The 21,950-nt window shown below is 35.5% G+C and overlaps 2 protein-coding genes across 2 annotated transcripts; both read right to left on the bottom strand.

Annotated features, from left to right (window-relative positions):
• Positions 1-1,733: 1,733 nt before the first annotated feature.
• Positions 1,734-2,625, bottom strand: LOC107061986 (uncharacterized). Its single transcript, XM_015312107.1, has 2 exons — positions 2,506-2,625; positions 1,734-2,354 (listed from the first exon to the last, which is right to left on the bottom strand). The coding sequence occupies exons 1-2, from the start codon at positions 2,623-2,625 to the stop codon at positions 1,734-1,736; spliced, it is 741 nt and encodes a 246-aa protein (XP_015167593.1).
• Positions 2,626-3,074: 449 nt separating this feature from the next.
• Positions 3,075-4,318, bottom strand: LOC107061985 (uncharacterized). Its single transcript, XM_015312106.1, has 2 exons — positions 3,770-4,318; positions 3,075-3,716 (listed from the first exon to the last, which is right to left on the bottom strand). Exons 1-2 carry the CDS (start codon positions 4,316-4,318, stop codon positions 3,075-3,077), a joined length of 1,191 nt encoding a protein of 396 aa, XP_015167592.1.
• Positions 4,319-21,950: the final 17,632 nt, after the last annotated feature.

The raw sequence follows: 21,950 nt of genomic DNA, 5'->3' as shown, positions 1-21,950 counted from the left end.
TTTATTTAATCAAATGAATGCAGAGAATAGTCATTGAGACAAATCCTCAATATCCAAATGTTCCACCAAGAACCTCCACAACAAGAGCTCTACGTTCAACGTACTTATATACTTTTTCTGTTTCATTTTATATAATATTATTTTCTTATTAATTTGTTTCAAAATTTGAGGGAGTGGATATATGGGTGCTTAGACTATGTTTTATTTTATGTGTTGAAATGTGAAATTGATGGTGCAGACCAATTCCTAACATTTTATATAATCCAAACTATGTTGAGAATGGTCAACAAGTGGATCCTTTCTAACTCCTTCTGTCGTCGAATTCAATTTTTCGTAAGTTATTTTTATTCACGCACGCACACAACACACGCACGCACACACATGTACATGCTTTTGTTAATATGTTAATATTTTTTATATTTAATTTCCAAACAATCGTAGAAACAACAAGTGAGGAACAGATTCAGCTGACTAGAAATTTGAATATTCATTGTGCAAAATATTGCTCGGTTAAAATAAGTATTGTCAAAAAATGTTGTTGTAATAAGATCAAACACAAAATAAAAGTGTGTTATCAAGAGACAAAAATAAATTAATTTACAATTCTCATGTGGTTGTGACTTGTGGATATCTTATTTCCTGTTTAAAAGTTTCTATCATGATAAATTATTGGCCATATATATACCTCATAGAATTATTTTATCATATAAACACATGGTTGATAATTATTGATAAATCATGTTGAAAACTTATTGTATATTGATAATTCAGATTGTGTAAAAAGTGTCTTTTTGAAAATTTAGAACAACTTCAGGCGTCAATTAATATTATTTCTACGAATAACTAATGCATATTTTTTTTTCTCTTGTCTAGGACTATGTTTAATCCTGTTCCTGAACTCTCATTTTCACTGGGCCAAAATTTACCTTCAACGGTATCATCTTCTTCTTTTTTTTGAATCATTTTTGTTTATAATATAAAGTTATAAAGTTACAATCAAGTGATTAATATAAAGTCACGATTAAAAAACTCCATTGCCCTAATTTTATTTTTTTTGCTAATTAATTGTATATTCATTAATCACCAACTGATATTTACAAAGCATAACAAACTACATCACAGTATGTTAATCAAAGAAACAAAACTCTAATGAGATACAACTTCAACTAAAAGCTAAGTTGTTGCAACCTAGAACTCATGGCCTTAGGTTCCCTCATACAACATATAAGCTATCTTTTTCGCAATGTGATCAAAATTTCTACTTTTGTCTTCAAAGATTCTGTGATTTCTTTCTCTCTACACTGCATGGCTCCATTCAGCATACATTAGTCTAAACATCAGTGCAGTGAGAGTGTTACCTATGGCTTTCTCTATGATCCTCTTCATGTGTGTGGCCCAAGCATCTGAAGTATAGATTGGACATTTGATGCATGTCATCAGCTTCCTCCAGACATCTCTCGTAAACTCACAGTGAAAAAATAAGTGATCTCTAGTTTCAAGATCATCTTGACACATCTTGGATTGTTGATTTATATCCATCCTCCATGAAACCAACCTATCACTAGTTGGTAGCTTGTTTTGTAATTGGAGCCACATTGTAACAATGGCTTTTGGTCGTGCAGAATTGGCAAACATCAGACATTTCCAGGGTGCTCTAGGTTTGTTTCCAAGTAGACACAGGTAAGGGCTGCCAATAGTTATCTGATCATTTTGCTTCTAAGTTTGCTCTAAAGTCAGCCTAGCATTAAGGATCTTCTTGACCATCCATGAGGCTTGCTTTGGAATCGATGCAGTGAAGAACTGTTAATTTTTATGTAAAATGAGTGGATCCATCTAATCCATAGTTTATCAGATTTGTGAGCAAGATCCCAACAGGTTTTTGCAATAGCAGCTTGGTTCCACATCCTGATGTTAATGAGGTTCATGCCTCCAACTGATTTAGGCAAACACACTTTGTCCCATGCTATCAATTCTCTCTTAGTAATAGTATTAGATCCTGACCAAGTGAAACTTCTACAGTATGACTCAATAAGTTTGAGAGCTTTTGCAGGAATGGTGAAGAGTTGAGACCAGTATTCTTGAATACCAAATAGCACAGATTGAACCAGTTGCATTCTTCCTGCATATGATAACTTTTTAGCAGTCCAGGAGGAGATTCTAGCAATAATTTTATTCACAAGGGGTAACCACTGCATAATAGTCAGTTTCTTGGTGGAAAGACGGACACCAAGATATTTGAAAGGAAATTCACCACATCCAAAACCACTTTGCTGGAGTATATTCAGTTTTTCTTGCACAGCAGCACCACCAAAATATATAGAGCTTTTATTCATGTTTGCCTGCAGTCCTGATGCCTGGGAAAACTTTTGAAAAAATTGATATATACTTTTTACAGATTTTTTATCCCCCTCTACTAAAGATTAGGAGGTCATCTGCAAAACATAAATGAGTTATATTCAATCTGCCACATTTAGGATGAAACTTGAACCCTTCAAAATCTCCAACTTCAGCAAGGCATCTACTCAGATACTCCATATATATAGCAAATAAGTAAGGAGAGATGGGATCTCCTTGTCTAAGCCCTTTTGCAGCATTAAAGGGTGGTGTAGTCTCACCATTTACCATGATTGTATAATTCAAAGTATGAACACATTCCATGATCCATTAAATGAACTTCTGAGGAAAACACAAATTCTCCAGAACCTGTTCCAAGAAAATCCACTACACAGAGTTATAAGCCTTTTGTAGATCAATTTTTAGCATACATCTTGGAGAAATAGTGTTGTCTAGAGTATGCTTTAACCAGTTCAGTAGCAAGGATGATGTTATCAGCAATCTTTCTTCCTGGGATGAATCCTGATTGTGCTTCACTGATAATATGTGCCATAATCTTCTGCATCCTTGTAGCTAAGACTTTAGCAATGACTTTGTATATGATGGTGTAGCAAGCTATGGGCCTATATTCTTTTATATTCATAAGACTAGAATTTTTTGGTACCAATGTGATTACAGTGCAATTAACTGGTCTATACAATTTTCCAATCTAAAAATCCTCTTTGATAGTCATCAACATGTCATCTTTGGTGATACTCCAAGTCTTCTTGTAAAAATAAGCTAGAGGTTAGTGCCTTCCAAATTTCCTCATCCACAACATCTCCACATAATGCAACTCCTTGCTCATAACTAATTGTGGGTCCTTTCTTCATAGTTTTCCTATCTACAGCAGGTAGAGATGTAGTGTTGGATCCCATTAGTGCCTTATAAAACTTTACCACTTCCTCCTTAATAGCTTCTGGTGTGTCCAGTTTGGTGCCTCTAAGTGAAGTCAGCTCACGCGTGATCTTCTTGTTAGTTCTCTCCTTGATCATTACTGTGAAATATTTATTATTACAATCTCCAAGTTGTATCCATTTTGCTCTGGACTTTTGTCTTAGCGCACTTTCTTCAACAAGGCTCCATTTCTCAATATCCAATAAAATTTGCTTCTCCTTACATAGTAGCTCATCAGTGCACTGTTGATTGATTTGTTCCTGTATTTGCAACAATTCTTGTCTAGCTGGATTTATCTTAGTGGTTATGCTTTTGAACTCCTCCTTATTCAAATCTTTCAATACTTGCCTTAATGCTCTCAACTTTGCCCAGATATTTGCCATTGTTCCTGGAGCCCATATGTTTTTGCCATATTTCTGCAACTTTGTCCATGAAAGTACTATGTTCTGCCATATATTAAAATATCTGAAAGATATGGGAGATCATACTTAGTAATCACATGACCCCAAGTCATCATCCAATCAAGATTGCCAAAGACTCTATCAATTCTACTACAAATTCTATCAGTTCGTAACTGCTTGTTTGACCAAGTATAATAATCACCCTTCCATGGTACTTCATTCAGTTGTAGCTTATGAATACAATTTGAAAAATCTTGAGTTTCTGCTAGAGAGATTGGTGCACCATATACCCTATCATTTGGATATAACACAGCATTAAAATCACCAACAATTAACCAACGTTTATCCACTATTTGTTCAATGCTTGATAGTTCTGCCCATAGGTCCTTTCTCTGTTCAATAGAGTTAGATGCATATATAACAGTAATAAAACAAACTAGTGTCCCATTGTTACCATTTACCAGACAATGAATTGATTGAGGAGTAGATCTAATATGAGTAATCTGGTAATAATTTGGATCCCACACTATCCAAACTCTACCATTTACAGCCCATGAATAATTATTCAGTGATTGCCAACCAGGGAATACATTTGCAAGTACCTTAGCCTTATGAGCTTTGACTCTGATTTCTAACACTGCTGCCATTTTGATGCATTTATTCCTCAGGTAGAGTTTTAATTCATTTTGTTTATGCCACTTATTTAGTCCTCTCACATTCCATATAAGCCAACTCATTAGATGGTGCTTCTTATGTCTCCTTTATCAGGAGGAAGTTGCACATGTCCACTCAATCTTCTCCCATTCAATTCTTTCTTCTTTGGCCAGGACCCCAATAAAGGGAAGTTTGTCAAGTTAAAATCTGGACTTTCATTTGTTGCTTCTTGATTCCATATATTGAGGCCTGTATATGTGACACTTTTTGGGCTAATCTCCTGCTGATCTACATTTTCCTTTGCATCCTGAGTAAGAATATTTCTTACTTGATTCTGCTCTGAACTTTAAGGTATGTCTAGTGCAGGCTCCCTGATCACACCAGTAGGCTTCCATTATTTACCTCCTCTACTAGGTTCTTGTCTCTTCCTAGGTTGTGGAGCCTGAGGTTGTGGCATTTGCTTTGTGCATATATGACCTACCATTGAGCATTTAGGACATAATTTAGGCTTCCAATCATAGAAAACCTCATGCTCAAACTTATTACCATTAGGATCCATCATCACAAACTTATCAAGCAATGTTTGTGTGATATTCACTTCAATAAGTATTTGAGCATAGGATATCCTTGTTTGTTTAGCAGTACATTCATCAGCATAAATAGGGACTCCAATGACACTTGCTATTCGACTCAAAGATCATTTACCCCAACATGACATAGGCAGCTTGGGAAACTTCACCTAGAGAGGAATTTTTGTGGGGAATTCCTTGTTGAAATCAAAATCTGATGTCCATGGCTTGAGTATTATAGATCTATTGTTGATGGTATATGGACCTGAGTAAAGTATTTGGTTCATATCATCAATCGAAGCAAATCGAATCACATAATATCCTTCCTCATGATAAAACACCTCAGGTTTAGCTGCATTACACCAAAATTGATTAATATATGTTGTGAGAGCATTATAACCAGGCACATCCCCTATGAAATAAGCAATTAGGGCATTGTTCCATTTCGGAATTTCCAGATTCACCTCATCCTTATCCAACTGAAATACAGGCTTGCCCTAATTCATCATTGCTAATGTTACTTTTATGGTTCCCCTATTAGCAGAGCTACAATGCAGACTCTATTAGGACCACATTCCTTCAAGAGGATCTGCGAAAGCTTGTAGTACAAGGGTACAATGTTATTTAAGAAAATTATTATCATACAAATAAATTAGAATAATTAAAGAACCATAAAAGGATTTGTTAGTTGTATTGGGCAACTTACGTTTTATGTTAAATAAATACATGCAAGCTATAATCGAGGAAGAATGCCAAGATTAACACATGTATTCTCTTTGCGTTTAAGAGTATACATCTAAATCTAATTTATATTACACTCGTTTAAAAGTTAGTTTATGGAAGTAATTTTTTAAGCAAACATAATTATTATAATGTGAGAATATGTCACGAAACAGGGTTATGTTATACACATTTAAAGCTATGAAAGCAGGTTAAATAACTATATAATTAATACAGAGTCCCCATAAACTCCAAAGGTTTAAATAACTAACCCAACTAATGCGGAAGAACAACCCCTAGAACATGAAAGTCATTGTACCAAAATTCTACTAACGACAAGTCTAAGAACAAGGGGTACAACCCCGAAACTAAACAAAACACCTTAAATAAATAGTCTGAGTCCGAAGAGAGTGGACTTAAACAAGACAGATCCATGGCAGCCTGAAAGAACTTGCTCACCCTTGAATTCGGTCACGCTCAATAGCCACCTAACTGAGGTCTATCAATAGCCGCTTGAAGATGTCCTGCACTCAATAAAGAAAAAGCAAGTGCAGTATCAGTACACAACCACAATTTACTAGTAGGATCACGCGGCTATCCCAATAAGTGAAACACATGCAAGTAACCACAACATTATAAACAGGCATATACCGAAAATATAAAATATTAGTCATCTTTTCAGGATCAATGTAGCATCCCACATTCTCAATAATACATATTGGTTATCAATTTAGAGCAACATACAATCTTCTAATATCAATCATCATTAGATATGAACGTAATCATCACAAGTAGATACACAACACAATTCAATGGTCCTCTCACGGAACCCAATTCAATGGTCCTCTCATGGAACCCACACCCAAACTGTTAGCATACCGGTACGTAGTACCTGATCCAATGTTTATATCAATAGACAACACAATTCAATGGTCCTCTCACGGAACCCAATTCAATGGTCCTCTCATGGAACCCACACCCAAACTGTTAGCATACCGGAACGTGGTACCCGATCCAATGTTTATGCCGGAACGTGGCAACTGATCCCATGTTTATGCCGAAACATGGCAACCGATCCAAGTTAGTGTGTTGGAATGTAACACCTGATCCATTCAACAAACCACAATCACAATCACAATGTATATTCTCACAATCATACAACAAGAGGTGATTCATGGCATACAATTACACAATTATCCTCATTTACGATTAGGGTGATCAATAATGCAACATTTGCATTACAAGCATTATAATAAGCAATTACAAACATATATCACACCAACATGAAATCATAACCATCACCTACCTCGAATCCAAGCTTGAATCCCCTAAGGAACTTGAATCTTCCCTTTCCAGACTCTTTCCCCTTGTTCTAGGTCTACAACAATTAATATACGCAAGGATCAACAACCAAAGGTCTAATTATCCGGATTATAACAAACCCAATAACCCAAGACCAAACCCATGATCCCAATATCCCAAATTAGGAATTTTTTAACCATAATTTCCAGATGAAAACCTTCCCTCATCGATAATTACCTATGAATCTAAGTTCTACCGATCGAAAAACAGACTCGGGGAGTGAAAACACATTACATTTAGCCTCAAGAATGGTGGAAAGCTGTCAAGAAAATCCCTGAGGTCGTTTCTTAGCTCTCAAGAATGAACTTTTGCAGAAAATAAAATTTTTGGGGGATTTTACCCTATTTAAGTGGCGTCTGTCCCGCTACGGCAGGACCCATCCGGGTACAGCGGCATCAATCCCACTGCGGCGGCATGCACAGAGACACAGTGCTGGAATTTGAATTCCAAACCCCCATTTCACAACACACCTTCAAGCCTTGACATTCAAAGACCACTAGTTCACGCTAAGATCATTTTTGGGAGTTCTACTCGCCCGAATTTGATTTCGTAAAGTCGTACCAGTTCCTTAACGTCTTAGCTATCCACTCATGTAATCAAAATCATAATTAAATCACCCAATTGTTACCAGATTTCCCTAGACTTTACTGACTCCGATTTTGTCCAAATGTGGACTAGGTTGGGAAATTCCAAGTTACTATAAAAAGTTTTCTTACCCCAACTCTTTGTCCATTGGCTTTTCCCTAACGACGGAATCAGGTCGTTACAATAGATACCAATTTACCCATCACTCGTCCCCGAGTGATCAACTAGGGAAGACTGGATAAACTAAGGGTAGAGTAGTACTTGAATCGCTGAATAACAGGGGATACTTGTCTCGCATGTCCTTAGCTTCCGGACATCGAGATCAAGAATTTCAACCGGTTCTTCTTCATACAGAAGGTCTTGTCTAACACAACTGAGTCTCACTTTATGATATAATCTTTGTCCCCAAACCAACCAATTGAATACCTACACATCCTTCCATACAATGCCTCAATGAAATCATCACAATACTCGAGTGATAATTATTGTTGTATGTGCACTTAACTAACAACAAAGTTATTCCATATAACCACCACAGTTCATCGTACTCATGTTTGCAACATGTTATCAAGGACTTTGACATAAACATCAGGACGAATCCTTTCTCACATAACCATGATAAAATCCTAGATCAAAACACGACACAATTAGAGGTGAACCTTAACCAACTAACACACAATTATAATACTCAAACAATCATAGTTCTTATCAACATCCCCATCTCACAACCCAATTTCCCATGAGTTCAAGTTATAAAAATTGATCTTTAGACATCAGATACTTATCGATGGGTATGTCCAAGCATACAACTCTCCAACCACACTATCAAGATGCTAGATTTAGCAATTATGATTCTACATTAACCTTAAGAACAGTAGAATTGGACCCAATGATCCCCACATTAAACCACACGCAATCAATACATAACTTCAACGACAAGATGAATATTAAGATTGCCGGAGAACCATAATTACGCATGGTAGCTCTTCTATGAATTCTCATAAGCAAGGTGGTACATGTAGAACCACTAAAATACTTTAACAACTCCAAGTCAGCACCAATTATGTCATTCGAAATAACCAAATCTTCCCAATCTTCCCACTCAATCAAGAGTACATCACAGGATTTGGTACCCCTAATCCACCACTAGGGATCCACCAACAAAAGTGAAAACACACGAGAGCATAACTAGTGAATCATACTCACAATACTAACAACCATCATAACCCTCCGATCATTTACCTTATTATAAACCAACACTTTTTAAATGAAACCTTTCTTCGGTACTTAACAATCAACAATAATAAATTTTCGACTCAACCTAGGTGTAAATCCTTTCAAATGCTCAATACCGGATACAATTGATCGTTTTCCACATTGCTAAATCATATCTTGACAAAATATATCAACAAGAATGTAAACTTATAATGAAAAATATGAATTGTAAATTCAACTGTATAACACAATCCCCTTATCTATCAACATTAGCTTATACCTCAAGGATTTTTATGAAATCCTGGATCTTCGCTTATCATTGATCGCATCTCCATCGATCTTACAACATACTTCGCAAAAATTTCCATCGTACTCATTACTAAACTGAAAAACAAAACCAAAGCACGTATCATCATACTCGAGCTAATGTTTGTACACTTCTTTCTCAAGTCCTTTTCAATAGTTTTTAACCAATCTGATGGACCCGTGACACAATTACCATAGCCACAACAAAACGAATGAAATGACGCGTCTCTGAACCAAATTATCTACCCCTTTGAAGATATCTCTTTAGCCTTTGCAATCAAATAAAATATTCTTGCTCTCGCCTCCCTCTAAAGATTGTACTACATTCCACTATATTTTCCTTCATTATAACTCTAGCTCTTTAAAATTATATTCAAGTGGTGTCCCACCATCTCTTAAAACATTCCATACAACCACGTTACTCACCAACTATTAGAAAACCACGACCTTGGATACTCGCAAGTAATACTTACTATACAAAAATTCACTTAACCAACAATTTTATTATATAGTTGCATCTCGTCACAATCCATCACGAACTCTTATTACCATTATGCTTAGTTAGACCTGGCTATTACTACGAAGTCAACCTTTTCATCAATATGACGCCTCAAACTCAGGTAAACTCATCAAATTCAAAGGACTAACCCAATTTCATACGCATTTTCTTACTAAATACTTCGATTTCCTTCACCCAGTATACTCAATGGAACTTTCTTTATCCATAAGCTTGTCATTCCGGTATCAATACACTCCTTTATGGCTTAAGAAAAAATCATTGGTCCTCGTACTACCCTCATTCTTCTTAACAAGCAAGACAAGAGCACCCCACGGGGAAGCACTAGGACGATGAAACCTTTATTAAGAAGCTCTTGGATTTTGAGCTTTAAGCTCACTCAATTCTGCCAGAGCCATGTGATAAGGAGGAATGGAGATGGGGCAAGTGCCAGTTTCCAAGTAAATGCAGAAATCTATATCTCTATCCGGAGGCGTACTATGCAAATCAGTAGGAAACACTTCTCTAGATTCTAACACCACAGGAATAGACTCAATAAAGGGAGACTTAACTTCAACATCCTGAATATAAGTCAATTATGCCAAACAACCCTGCCCCACCAGTTTTCTACCCCGCACGAAAGATACGACCTTAGCTGACTTAGGCTTGTACCCCCTTCCCACTCTAATCTTTCCCTTCACGAGATCTCTAAAGTTACCGACTTAGCATTACCATTAAGCACAACATAATAGGGGGATAACCAAGTCATGCCTAATATTATATCAAGTCAGTCATATCCAGCATAACCAAATCAACTGAAGTTTGAAAGTCCATAAACACAACAGGACAAACATGATATACAATGGTGACTATGATTGACTCTTCAACTGGAGTAGAAACATAGATGGTGGCATCAAGTACATCACAATTCATATCAAATCTCAAGGCAAACTTAATGGACACATAAGAATGAGTAGAACCCGGATAAAACAACAAATTAGTCATTTGGTCATGAACAATCATAGTACATGTGACCATTGCATCATACACCTCAGCCTCAGTCTTGCCTAGAAGGCATAAAACTGAGCCCTGTCATCTTGACAGGCAACCTCCTCACCTGGCTGCAATACTTCTCTACCTGCATTACTATTTCTCCGGCCTCTACGGCCTCGCTGATTTCCTCCTCATATGCCTATGTTCTCCACAATTTTAACACACTTTATAACTTATATTCGATTGCTGAACACTGAATTAGATCGCGGGGGTTAGTTCAGATTCGATTCAGGTTCTATAAGGAGACTTGGGAAAAATAGAGGAGACAGGGTTGCAATTCTGTCTCTCCCTGTCCCACTCTGGCTGGGAATTTCCACTATGGCGGCTTCGCTCTGGTAGAAAAATCCCGCCCCAGCGGCTCAGACAGAAGCAGTACCCAGGCAATAAATTTTTCTGGGGTTTTTCTCTTTTCTAAATCTCCTAACGGTTTTCAGCTTTGCTGAGCAATTTAGGATAATCCTCTGAAATAGGATAATTATTGTCTACCCCGAGTCAATCCGGCGATACACAATCCAACTCATTCTCATCAATTCAACACCATAACCCACACATCCCCAGGATACACCCAGACACTCACGCGGTTATTACTCAAGCGCAAGACACGTCCAGATCTTTAATTAGTTCTTTCCATAGACGACCATTACTGATCATCTATGCCTTATACGGCCCCTAAGGCTAGATACCAATTGGAACCTTCTCAGTTCCAATTAACTTGCTTGTGTCCCTTCAGCTGGGACTACGACGTCTAGTTCACTTCGTTGAGATACCAATTGGAATCGGGATATACCAATTGGACTCAAATCATACCACAAGCGATAATAGTAGCCAGTGAGCCTCACAAAAATGATCATTTCAATCATAGAACATGGTCGAACCCAATTCTTAACCGCCTCAATCTTTAACAGATGGTAACCAAACCTTCAATCAATCTTAAAGAAAACCGATGCACCTTGCAATTGGTCAAAAAGGTCATCTATCTGAGCCAATGGATACTTGTTCTGAATGGTGACCCTATTCAACTGTCGGTAGTCTATACACATCCTCTCTTGCTAGTGATAGTGTTACCACTTTTGTTGCTCTAGTTCGGACCATAGAGTGAAGGAGGAAAGATACCAATTTGTATCACCTAGATACCAATTGGATTTAATTCATAGCACGAAGGAGTAGAAATAAGTAAGTATTTTCCAAAAGTCCTATAGCCTCTCAAAGAAAAGTACGGACGTCATCTTACCATTTCGCAAGACTCTACTAGAGTCGTTTTGGTACAATGAGATCAATGAACCTAGGGCTCTGATACCAACTTTGTCACGACCCAGACCATCGTGAGTGGCACCCACATTAACCCTTCGGTGAGAGAACCAAAACTACAGCCCAACTAATCAACTTAACCAAAGTAATACACATTTAAAGCTACGAAAGTAGGTTTAAATAACTATATAATTAATACGGAGTCCCCATACACTCCAAAGGTTTAAATAACTAACCCAACTAATGCGGAAGAACAACCCCTAGAACCTGAAAGTCATTGTACCAAAACTCTACTAACGACAAGTATATGAACAAGGGGTACAACCCCGAAACTAAACAAAACACCTTAAATAAATAGTCTGAGTCCGAAGAGAGTGGACTTAAACAAGAGAGATCCATGGCAGCCTGAAAGAACTTGGTCACCCTTGAATCCAGTCACGCTCAATAGCCACAAAAGTTAGGACTATCAATAGCCGCCTGAAGATGCCCTGAACTCAACAAAGAAAGAGCAAGTGCAGTATCAGTACACAACCACAATGTACTGTAGGATCACGCGGCTATCCCAATAAGTGAAACACATACAAGTAAGCACAACATTATAAACAGGCATATATCGAACATATACAATATTAGTCATCTTTTCAGGATCAATGTAGCATCCCACATTCTCAATAATACACATTGGTTATCAATTTAGAGCAACATACAGTCTTCCAATATCAATCATCATTAGATATGAACGTATTCATCACAAGTAGATACACAACACATTTCAATGGTCCTCTCACGGAATCCAATTATATCAATGTTCCTCTCATGGAACCCACACCCAAACTGTTAGCATAACGGAACGTGATATCCGATCCAATGTTTATGCTGGAACGTGGAAACCGATCTCATATTTATGTTGGAACGTGGCAACCGATCCCATATTTATGCCGGAACGTGGCAACCGATCCAATATTTATGCCGGAACATTCGTGGTACCCGATCCAATGTTTATGCCGAAACATGGCAACCAATCCAATGTTTATGATGAAACGTGGCAATCGATCCAAGTTAGTGTGTCGGAACGTAACACTCGATCCATTCAACAAACCATAATCACAATCACAATGTATATTCTCACAATCATACAACAAGAGGTGATTCATGGCATACAATTAGTCAATTATCCTTATTTACGATAAGTGTGATCAATAATGCAACATTCGCATACATACATGTATTATAATGAGCAATTAGGAACATATATTACACTAACATGAAATCACAACCATTACCTACCTCAAATCCAAGCTTGAATCCCATAAGGCACTTGAATCTTCCATTTTCTGATTCTTTCCGCTTGTTGTAGGTCTACAACAATTAATAAACGCAAGGATCAATAACCAAAGGTCTAATTATCTGGATTATAACAAACCCAAAAATCCAAGACCAAACCCATGATCCCATTATCCCAAATTAGGATTTTTTCCACCATAATTTCAGGATCAAAACATTCCCCCATCGATAATTACCCATGTATCTAAGTTCTACGGATCAAAAAATGGACTCGAGGAGTGAAAACCTTAACTTTTGCCTCAAGCATGGTAGAAAACTATCAAGAAAATCCCTCGGGTCATTTCTTAGCTCTCAAGAATGAACTTTTGCAGAAAATAATGTTTTGGGGGGGTTTTACCCTATTTAAGTGGCGTTTGTCCCGCTACGGCGGGACCCATCCCGCTACGGCGGGACCCATCCCGCTACAACGGCATCAATCCCGCTACGATGGCATGCACAGAGAGAATAATGTAATTTGAATTCCAAACCCCCATTTCACAACACAACTTCAACCCTTGACATTCAAAGACCACTAGTTCACCCTAAGATCATTTTCGGGAGTTCTACTCGGCCGAGTTCGATTTCGTAAAGTCGTACGGATTTCTTAACATCTTAGCTATCAACTCATGTAATCAAAATCAAAATTAAATCACCCAATTGTTACCAGATTTCCCTATACTTTACTTACTCCAATTTCGTCCAAATCTGGACTAGGTTGGGAAATTCCAAGTTACTACAAAAAGTTTTCTGACCCCAACTCTTTCTCCATTGGCATTTCCCTAACGACGGAATATTAACTTTTTGTAATTTTTCGAGGGTGGTAACATTTTCTATTTTTTTATTTTTTTATTTTATTTAATCAAATGAATGCAGAGAATAGTCATTGAGACAAATCCTCAATATCCAAATGCTCCACCAAGTACCTCTACAACAAGAGCTCCACGTTCAACGTACTTGTATACTTTTTCTGTTTCATTTTATATAATATTATTTTGTTATTCATTTGAGCCAAAATTTGAGGGAGTGGATATATGGGTGCTTAGACTTGTTTTATTTTTTATGTGTTGAAATGTGAAATTGGTGGTGCAGACTAATTTCCAACATTCTATATAATTCAACCTATGCTGAGAATGGTCAACAAGTGGATCCTTTCTTATGCTTTCTGGCGTCAAATTCAAATTTTCGCAAGCTATTTTATTCACGCATGCACGGGCGCGGATGCGCACGCGCACGCACGCGCGTGCACACACTTTTGCTAATATGTTAATATTTTTATATTTAATTTCCAGGCAATCGTAGAAACAAGAAATGAGGAATGGATTGAGCTGGCTAGAAATTTGAAGATTCATTGTGCAAAATATTGCTCGGTCTCAAAAATTGTTTTTTGTAATAAGATCAAGCACAAACTAAAAGTGTGTTATCAAGAGACAAAAATAAATTAATTTACAATTCTCATGTGGTTGTGACTTGTGGATATTTTATTTCTTGTTTAAAAGTTTCTATCATGATAAATAATTGTACATATTTATACTTCATTGAATTATTTTATCCTATAAACACATGGTTGATAATTATTGATAAATTATGCTGAAAAAATATTATGTATTTTGTATTTAACAATTGATAAATTAAAAATTATTTATGTACAAAGAACTATAATTACTATCGTGATTTCAGAATAATATCTTGCAGAATATCATAAATGTGATTCTTCTAAAAAAGGATACTATTTTACTAAATCTTTGGAATGATACAAATCATATTTTATATGGTTAAAATTCACCCCACCCCCCCCCCCCCCCCCTCAAATTGATCTACTTATCAAGAATTATTAATTTGGATAATAGGAATTGACGCCGGCTCTTAATTATTAAGGTTGTGCAAATTAACGCTTAAATCAGAAAATTAAATATTTCATATATGTTATATGCAGTTGACAAAGCTTTTATAAAGGAAATTTGGATTTTTCACACAGAGAAAAAAAAAATTAAGCCGGAGATAATAATTTATGTGCATTAGTTTTATTTAGTCATAGTAAGTTAATAGAATATGGTATAAACAATCGACTGATAACTATTAATAAATTCAAGAATTAGAGAAGTATTATGTTATATGTGATTTAAAATTGATGAATTTAATATTATTTCAATATAAAAACCTACAAATGCAAGTGTGGTTTTAACAACGTATCTTACATAATCTCAAAAATATGAATATGTATAGATAAAGGAAAAATAATATTTTGCTAGATCTTTGAAATGATACAAATATAATCTTATCCTATAATAAAATGTTTTAGAATTTACAAGGAAAAATCAAACGGACAAAAATTTGGAAAAACCAAACAAATTAAACAAAATTAAATCTTTGTCATGATCAATTATGGATGTGAAAATTGAAGGAAATAAAAGAGAAATACATTTTGCTGCCAATATTGCCAAACATTATCTTTGTAATGACATCAAGCACAAAACAAGGAAGTGACATCAACAGACAAGAATAAATTAATTTCACAATTTTCATGTGGTTATGACTTCTGAATATGTTATTTCTTGCTTAAAAGCTTCTATCATAATTAATTATTGTACATATTTATACTTCATTCAATTATTTAATTCATACAAACACATGGTTGGTAACTATTGATAAATTATGTTGAAAATGTATTATGTATTTTGTGATTAACAATTGATAAATTAAAATATTTATGTACAAAGACCTAAATTACAAGTGTGATTTTAGAACTATATCTTGCATAGTATCAACAATGTGATTCTATTTAGATATGTCACAATCCAAAATCGGATCATGATAGCGCCTAATATAATCCCCGAGTAGGCAAGCCTAACCCAAACACACGATGCAGAATATAACAATTTGGATAGAAATAATATAAAAAACCACAAATAGAAATAGAATAAAGGGAACGGGCCATATCATATATACGTCATACGATACAAACTATACAAAAGGCTAAAAAATGACCAAGCAGAAAAACTAACAACAATTTTAACCCCGGACCTGGTGTCACCTATACAGGAACTACTAAGTACAGAAAGACTAAAAGTACACGACAACTGACTAAGAAAAATACAAAACATAAGTTAGTACAAAAGAGAGAAAGCAACAAGTCTCTAAACGTCAGAAGATCCTCACGATCTGAGTCTATAACGACCAAGGTAGATCTAATGCTCATAGAGGGTGACTCGTATAGGAACTGGATCAGAAAAAGATACATAAATATAGTAAGAATACCAAAGTACGGGGTACTCAATAGGCATCATATGTTGATCGAGCTCAGAAAGATCAAATGCATAGAGAGAAATGTAATGATACTATCATAATAGGGATAAATTCTACTATAAAAAAATCATACAAACTGAGAAAAGGCAAACAATATCAAGAATTCAATCACAAGCTACACACAAAATACAAGACAACTCATGCATACTCAATAACCATTCACACACAGAGGAAATGCTAATGACGAATAAAGAGAAGTAAGAAATCCTGAAAGAAGCCTCGAGCTTCTCGAGATAATTTCGTGGACTTAACAATAAAAATAACTCGTGAATATGTATTAACGGGCTGTCTAAAATGATACCTCAGACTTATCAGGAAAGTAACAATAACCCAGATATATCTATCCATTGTCTGAAATGATGTCTCAAACTCATCGACAATAGAAATAGTATAATGTAGTCCTGAACTAGGTTGACGGTCTGCTCGAAATGGTGCATCGGACTTATCAAAGTAAAAATAATCAACAAATATGGACACTCACATACATGACATTTTTACCATTTTAGGTCATAAAAGTATCAAGGACTAACAATTTTTTAGAAAACAATTCTTTTTATTAAGACCAAGTATTTCCAACAATAATCATTCAAGGACAACCACCATACTCAAAATCATCAAGATCCCAAAACTTCACTTCAAATTATAACACATCAAACAAACTAGAGAAGTATTCTTCATTTTGTGATTTATAATTGACAAATTAAATATTATTTTAATATAAAGACCTACAATTACACGCATGATTTTGGTACCATGTCTTACACAATAACATAAATGTGCTGCATAAATAAATGAAGGAGAATATTTTACTTGATCTTTGAAATTATACAAATACAAACATATCTTATAAATGGTCAAGAACCCCTCTCAAATTTATCCTACTTATTCAAAGCATTAATTTGAATAATAGAAACAAGTACTGACTTTTTATCATTAAGGTGGTGTAAGTTAACAATTAAATTAATAATCCGAATCAATAATTGTGTTATTAATTTAACGGTTTGGATATCAGTTAACTATTCGAAGTTATTGAGTTATTCCTTAGTGTCTTGATTTGACCATTATAATGTACAAAATAAATTTTATTCAGAAATAATGTGAAGTGTTAATTTATAGCCAAATCGTTAACCTAAAAGTGAAAGAAAATTATATTGCACGATATTTTTTTTTTGTCTTTTTCATGTCAACAAAAAAAACACTTTTCTACACGATATTTTTTGGGTCCTTTGAATCTTTGGATAATACAAATTTTATCATTGGAAAATAGTAGAAAGCTGTCAAAATCTCCATAGATTCACTTTTATTTGTCTACTATATTAATATATATTTTTTCTTTTACTTAAATTTTAGCATATTAAGACCAATTCATATTTTTCTTCATGTTTTATTCTTAATATATTACTTATTTCTCATATGCATAATAAATGGTGGATAAATAGTATTACAATTGCAGCGCAAAATAGAAAATTCATCAAGTGACCTCCAAGAAAAATAAATCTTTGTTGTGACTTATGCATGTGCAAATTGAAGAATATAAAGAGAGACGTGCATTTTGTTGCCAGACATGTTTCTAGTAGTTAAATATTGCTGGGTCAAAGCAAATATTGTCAAAGATTGTCTTTGTAACGATATCAATCAAAGAATAAATAATTGGCAGCAAAAGTAAAAAATAAATTAATTTACAATTTTCATGTGGTTAAGACTTGTGAATTTATTATTTCTTGCTTAGAAGCTTCTATCATGATTAATTATTGTACATATTTATATTCCATTCAATTATTTCATTTATATAAACAAATGATTGATAACTATTGATAAATTATATTGTGAAAGCATTCTGTATTTTCTTTTATTAACGATTGATAAATTCAAAAAAAATATTATGTACAATGAACTTGTAACATCTCGCTAATTGAAAGAACTAGAAAGTCATTTTTGGAAAGAATGAAAAATTTGGAAAATTAGTTAAGTAAAGTTAAGTATGAGTTTTTGGTCAACTCCAAATTACCATAACTCCTAGATCATGATGAGTTAGGTGTGTTTCCAGATACCGTAGGAAAGAACTTTGAATTATCTTTTCAACGCCGCCGATTTTGCGCGAGTCCGAGTTTGTATGAGTGAGGTAAGCCCATTTGAAGTTGGGCTGTTTGGATAAACAAAGTCCGATCCAGATTTTTGAAGGGTAGTTTGGTCTTTTCTTTACCCAATTATTTTATTTCGATTTTAGGAGTTTAATTAGGGCCTAATCAGAATTAGATCAGTTTAGACAATTGGAAATTCACGCTAGGGCTTGGAGAAAAGAGAAAAGAGGAGAAAGGAGAAGAAAAGTTCAAGATTTGTCAAGATCGTGCAATTTTGGTTGTGGATTTCGACAGGGACTTAATCCTACGAGGTATGTTAGTTCACACAGCGTTGGGTTCGTTCACCCACGCGCCAAAACATGTTTAATTCAGTGTATTTTCGTCCTAAAAAGATTGAGAATTTGATGTTCTTGAGTTGTGTTCTTGAATTGTTTTCGTTCTTGAATTTGGGATTGAGATTGAGGAGTTCTTGAGAGTTTAATGTCGATTAGTAGAGTTTCTATGAGTTAGATTCTAGTGTATATATTTTGGGTACCTGAATCTAAAGAGAAATTGAGAAGAAGAATCGAAATTAATCGAATTAAGGTTAGAAAACGAGAGGAAAAGTTCGTCAGCTTTGCCTCGGGCAATGCTGGGGCGACGCACCCCCGTTGCGCTAGGAAGGCCGGGGCGGCGCGCCAGCAGTGCACCAGAAATGGCTCTCTGAATGAAAGGGGCTAGCGCGGTGCGCCAGGGTCGTCTGCCCCACCCTGTTTTTCGTCGTTTAGCCCGTCTAAGTCCTTCTAAAGTGTACTAACACTTCCTATTGATTCTAACTACTCTAAATTACTTCTAAACATCTTGAAATCATACATAAAAATGAATCATAACCTTGAATCCATAAATTCAAAATTCAAGGAAAGTTAAGAGTCAAGTCAAGAGAAGTTCTTAGAGTCTTCCAATGTGTTTTGCAAATGTTTTAACTTTGTTTTAAGACTTGAGTTTTGAGTTGAGTAAAGAGTAAAGAGTAAAGATGAAGTCATTTCTTCAAAAGAGTATATTGGGACTATGTATTCCCAAAGAGTAAATGTTTTCACATTTAAACAAGAAAGGAAACTTTGATTTCCAAAAGAGCCTTTGAGCTAGTTTTTCAGTAAAGAGTAGATGCTTTCACAATTAAGCAAGAGAGGAAACTTTGATTTTCAAGAGAGCCTTTGAGCTCAGTTTTTGAGCAATTATCTCAAACCATATAAATAAGTTATATTTTTAAGCATAAAGAGCTAGTATATTTTGGGAGTAGTATTGAGTACCGATATGGGGGAGAGTTCAAATAACTCCAGCCCCCATAAACCATGTAGTCATCATGGGTAGAAAAAGGTAAATGATTTCTTAGTGCTTTTTAGCATAGACTAGTGGATCCACTTAGTAGTCAGGTTCTATACCCTCAGCAAGGTATAGGACGGCCCTGACAACGTGAGGCGAAACGATGTATCATCACAATAGCTCTTACGTGATGGTTGTCGGTTAGAGAAACTCCCATAACAGTATTTTGTATTCTTATATACACTGAGTTAATTGTATTTTTATATACATCCAAAGTTCATTTGTATCTTTGCATACATACAGAGTTATTATTGTATTTCTAGATACACAGAGTTGTTATCCATGTTTTAAAACACTTTTCTTTATATTTCATTTACATTATTACTTTATATTAAAATGAGTTAAGTTGAGTTTAGTTGAGCCCAAGTATGTACTTTCAGTTCCTTTCAAGCTTATGTCTTGTTTTAGAATTCCCCTCGCATGTTCGTACATTCAATGTACTGATGTCAGTTGTCCTGCATCATATTATGATGCAGAGCATCCAGCGCTTCGTTGATCCAATTGAGCATGTCATAGTCTGTTGGTGAGCCTCATTGCATTCTGGAGGATCCCTTTTATTGCTTTACTAGTTCAGTTGTTAGGATGATCGGGTGTCTTGTCCCGACATCCCTTGTTGTTATTAGAGGCTTCATAGACACTTAGACGTTGTTAGTTCTTTAGTCTTATTACTTTCAGTTGTTTGTTTTAAGACTCGAGTTTTCCTTATTGGCTAGTTGAATGTTATCTTTATAACATTCTAGATTATTATATGGGTTTATCATATGTTAAGTTAAGTCTTCCGCGGAGTAGTTAGCTAGGCCAATAGTTCACCTGGGGCCAGCAATGGTTCTCGAGTGTCAGCCACGTCCGGGGTGTAGGCGGGGCGTGACAGAACTATAATCACAAGCGTGATTTTAGAACTATATCTTACACAATACCAGAAATGTGATTAAGCATGCTTAGATAAACGAATGATACTATTTATTAGATTTTTGGAATGATACAAATACAATCATATTTTAGATATGGTCAAGATTCCCCCTTAAAAATTGATCTTACATATATAGACAATCATACTATGGGGCACACAGTTAAGGGATAAAGAAATTGCTTCTAGAAACTCGACCTCTACTAATGGGAGAGATTCCATCTCAATATCCTCTCGGTGCTAAGCATAAATCCCACGGAATAGTCATTTCATACTTAATCTTATTATCCATGGAAGGCTACGTCATCTTTTGTCACAACCCAAAACGAGTCATGAGTGGCATCCACACTTGATCTACTAAGTGAGCGAACCGACGAATTTAACCTCAAATCATATCAATTGTTCAACTACGAATAACAACAATAATGCGGAAGCTCAAAACTTATTAAAGTAACCATTCAAGTAAACCTCTAAAGTTTATTACATATTATCCCTAAAACCTGAAAGTCATCACATCAAGGACATCTTTTCTCAAAATACCAAGTCTAAGAGTATTAAAGACACAAAATAAGTAAATAAGATAGTCTATGTCCGAAATTTAAGGACATCATGCCATGACTGAGAGAATCTAGCACCTGCTAGAAGGAATAGCTCACCCTGAAATCGGATATGCTGGAGACTGACTAGAGCTGAGGGCGAGTCAAGGTCGATGGTACACTTGCTGCACTCCACAAAAGAAAACGAAGAAAACACAAGTAGGGGTCAGTACAAGGAACATGTACTGAGTAGGTATCATCGGCCAACCAAAAATAGAAACTAATATGCAATGAATAAATAGTATAAAATCAACTATGACACTTAGCAGGTGGCAAGCAACAAACAACATGAATCAGTGACAACAACGCTAAAGTAAGTACATAATCCATCAACAATATCAAGAGCATACTTGAGGACTCATGCCTCCAAACCAAGCGATTTTGGAAATTGAGTACATTATGTTGTTTATATATGTTTTCCTTTAATGTTACCATGCCGGAACGTGGCATCCGATCCAATATATCGTTAATTATCATTTATTATCACCACTTTTCACTT

The sequence above is a fragment of the Solanum tuberosum genome, unplaced genomic scaffold (assembly GCF_000226075.1).
Source record: "Solanum tuberosum cultivar DM 1-3 516 R44 unplaced genomic scaffold, SolTub_3.0 scf00187, whole genome shotgun sequence".
Classification (NCBI taxonomy): Eukaryota; Viridiplantae; Streptophyta; class Magnoliopsida; order Solanales; family Solanaceae; genus Solanum; species Solanum tuberosum.
Note: the sequence above shows the minus strand (reverse complement) of the source record. Positions and strands in the feature narration are given on the sequence as shown.

Excerpts from the sequence above, each read along its gene's own strand:
- LOC107061986 (XM_015312107.1), bottom strand. The coding sequence starts at position 2,625 with ATGGTAAATGGTGAGACTACACCACCCTTTAATGCTGCAAAAGGGCTT. Across the intron at positions 2,355-2,505 it reads TGAGTAGATGCCTTGCTGAA|GCATCAGGACTGCAGGCAAA; the intron begins GTTGGAGATTTT and ends AAGTTTTCCCAG.
- LOC107061985 (XM_015312106.1), bottom strand. The coding sequence starts at position 4,318 with ATGGCAGCAGTGTTAGAAATCAGAGTCAAAGCTCATAAGGCTAAGGTA. Across the intron at positions 3,717-3,769 it reads GGATGATGACTTGGGGTCAT|AACATAGTACTTTCATGGAC; the intron begins GTGATTACTAAG and ends AATATATGGCAG.